The sequence below is a fragment of the Chiloscyllium plagiosum genome, chromosome 51 (genome assembly GCF_004010195.1).
Source record: "Chiloscyllium plagiosum isolate BGI_BamShark_2017 chromosome 51, ASM401019v2, whole genome shotgun sequence".
Classification (NCBI taxonomy): domain Eukaryota; kingdom Metazoa; phylum Chordata; class Chondrichthyes; order Orectolobiformes; family Hemiscylliidae; genus Chiloscyllium; species Chiloscyllium plagiosum.
In genome coordinates, this window is record NC_057760.1 from 2,956,681 (window position 1) to 2,959,819 (window position 3,139).

The 3,139-nt window shown below is 57.9% G+C and overlaps 1 protein-coding gene across 1 annotated transcript in view; it reads left to right on the top strand.

Moving 5' to 3' along the window:
- Positions 1–18: 18 nt before the first annotated feature.
- The window catches only part of LOC122544723 (CREB-regulated transcription coactivator 2-like), a 16,790-nt gene continuing 13,669 nt past the window's right edge, over positions 19–3,139 (top strand). Inside the window, exons 1-4 of the mRNA XM_043684022.1 lie at positions 19–548; positions 615–1,015; positions 1,416–1,465; positions 2,905–3,018. Of these exons, the coding sequence (XP_043539957.1) occupies positions 2,945–3,018 (74 nt within the window). The 5' untranslated portion in view covers positions 19–548; positions 615–1,015; positions 1,416–1,465; positions 2,905–2,944. The remainder of the gene's footprint in view (positions 549–614; positions 1,016–1,415; positions 1,466–2,904; positions 3,019–3,139) is intronic.

The following is a 3,139-nucleotide window of genomic DNA, read 5'->3' on the forward strand; positions in this document are numbered from 1 at the left end:
GCGAGGTGCTCCCCGTGTCCCGGTCCGTACAGAACGAGGTGCTCCCCATGTCTCGGAGCGAGGTGCTCCCCGTGTCCCGGGCCGTAGGGAGCGAGGTGCTCCCCGTGTCCCGGTCCGTACGGAGCGAGGTGCTCCCCGTGTCCCGGTCCGTACAGAACGAGGTGCTCCCCGTGTCTCGGAGCGAGGTGCTCCCCGTGTCCCGGTCCGTAGGGAGCGAGGTGCTCCCCGTGTCCCGGTCCGTGCGGAGCGAGGTGCTCCCCGTGTCCCGGTCCGTACAGAGCGAGGTGCTCCCCATGTCCCGGTCCGTACGGAGTGTGGTGCTCCCCTTGTCCCGGTCCGTACGGAGCGAGGTGCTCCCCGTGTCCCGGTCCGTACGGAGTGTGGTGCTCCCCTTGTCCCTGTCCGTACGGAGCGAGGTGCTCCCCGTGTCCCGGTCCGTGCGGAGCGAGGTGCTCCCCTTGTCCCGGTCCGTACGGAGTGTGGTGCTCCCCTTGTCCCGGTCCGTACGGAGCGAGGTGCTCCCCGTGTCCCGGTCCGTGCGGAGCGAGGTGTTCCCCGTGTCCCGGTCCGTACGTAGTGTGGTGCTCCCCTTGTCCCGGTCCGTACGGAGAGAGGTGCTCCCCGTGTCCCGGTCCGTAGGGAGCGAGGCGCTCCGCGTGTCCCGGTCCGTAGGGAGCGAGGTGCTCCCCGTGTCCCGGTCCGTACGGAGCGAGGCGCTCCGCGTGTCCCGGTCCGTAGGGAGCGAGGTGCTCCCCGTGTCCCGGTCCGTACGGAGAGAGGTGCTCCCCGTGTCCCGGTCCGTAGGGACCGAGGTGCTCCCCTTGTCCCGGTCCGTAGGGAGCGAGGTGCTTGGATATTCACTTGGGTTGTCCACTTCCGTACGATCCTGTCTGACTCTCTGCAATTCCTTTTCATTCTGTTTTGCTTCCCAGGTTTCCCATTCTCTGTGACACCTCATGACAACCTCCCCGATGAGGATACGCTGCTCCCTAAAGGTCTCTGGGATACCAGGAAGGTGAGTATGTTCAGTGTGATCACGGTTTAGATTACATTACAGTATGGAAACAGGCCCTTCAGCCCAACAAGTCCACACCGACCCGCCGAAGCGCAACCCACCCATACCCCTACATTTACCCCTTATTACCTAACACTACGGGCAATTGGCATGGCCAATTCACCTGACCTGCACATCTTTGGACTGTGGGAGGAAACCGGAGCCCCCGGAGGAAACCCACGCAGACACGGGGAGAACGTGCAAACTCCACACAGTCAGTCGCCTGAGGCGGGAATTGAACCCGGGTCTCTGGCGCTGTGAGGTAGCAGTGCTAACTGCTGTGCCACCGTGCCGTCTGGACTGTGATGCTTTCACCTTAAAGCTGTGCTCAGCACACTGACTGAACTCTGCTTATGCACAGGTCCAGAGCGTGACGTCACGGCCGAGATCCTGCGAGGTCCCTGGCATCAAGTAAGTCTCCGTTGTGTTGAATGCGGACTATGCTATGTCGGAGAAAGCAGCATTCCCAGACCTAATGGGTTCTGATATCAGCAAATGTATCAACTGCCCATAACTGAGACAGTTGTATTGGGGTTAACTCACTCGACTCGCAATCCAGAGGCCCACGCAATTTCTGGGAATGTGTTCAGATTCCACCACCACAATTGGTGAAGTTTAAATTCACGACCGTACGGAGGTTTATAAAATCATGAGGGGCCTGGATCAGGTAAATAGACGAAGTCTTTTCCCCAGGGTGGGGGAGTCCATGACTAGAGGGCATAGGTTTAAGGTGAAAAGGGAAAGATTTAAAGGGGAATTAAGGGCACACAGAGGGTTTTACGTGTATGGAATGAGCTGCCAGAGGAAGTGGTGGAGACTGGTCTAATTACAGCATTTAAAAGGCAGCTGGATGGGTATATGAATAGGAAGGGTTTGGGGGATATCGGCCAAATGCGACTAGATTAGTTCAGGATTTCTGGTCAGCATGGACAAGTTTGGATGCATTGGACTGAAAACTCTGTTTCTATGCTGTACATCTCTGTGAGTGTCTAACCAGCTTCTCACCCCGTACTGTCCCTGTCTTGGGAACGTTGGATAGGGATATTATGGGAAGGACTCAGTGTTTTTCTCGTGAATACTGAGGTTGAGCAGCATCCTGACGGGGAATTTGTCTTTTCCCCAGGCAATCTGTATCGTTGTGGATATCGGAGAGGTGCTAACTCCTTGCAGCGTGAGCTTTGTGCTGCTTTGCCTTGGTCCCTTTCCCTCCTGTTACCCCAGGGACACATGGCCCTCTGAAAACAAACTCTCCAAAGCTTTCCCAAGGGATTTGTGCTATTTTCCCAGTGACTGTCTTCCCTGTTAACCCCAGGGACCCCCTCACAGCCCACACAGCAGGGGTGCAGGGCACAGTCTCGGGCATGGCTAGGCAGAATGGGGGGGGGAGGTGTGTGGATAATCAGGTGGGCAGGGGCGGGGTGGGATGGGGTTGTGGTAGCGATAGGCCTGTCAGTGTGGAATGGCAGCACAGTGGGCATACCATACCGTCCCATACCCACATTGGACAGGGGGGGATGGGGATCCCCCTCTCTCCTCCCTCCCTCAGTTAGGGTGTTAATGATGCCCCTCAGCCATGAGACCTCTCAGGGGGGGGATGGGGATCCCCCTCTCTCCTCCCTCCCTCAGTTAGGGTGTTAATGATGCCCCTCAGCCATGAGACCTCTCCACCCAACTCAGGGCCGTGTTTCATATTGACTATGGAGCTGTCTTGTTGTGTTGTGCCTGGGGGTGGCATCTGACTGGTATCCAGCCTCTTGAGGGTTGCCCATTCCTGACCCACGGATGGGTTTTAAAGGTGGCAGTGGTAACGTCTTGCAGCAGCTGACCCTGCGTATCTCTCCCCCGTGCAGTAAAGCCCAGCCACTGTTTGCTGCTCACCCTTTGGAAGATATGGAGGAGTCCATGAGCTGGGCACCACCGGCCCAGCACAAAGATGAGCTGTGGAGACGGGCCACAAAGAAGGGGCAAGTAAACTGCGCGGCCTTTCCCATCATTCCTCACCCTTACCCCCAATTACCACCCCCGCCCTGGCATTCCCTGCCCATCCACCGCTCCTCAACCCCATTCCCCCACCATGCCCCAGCT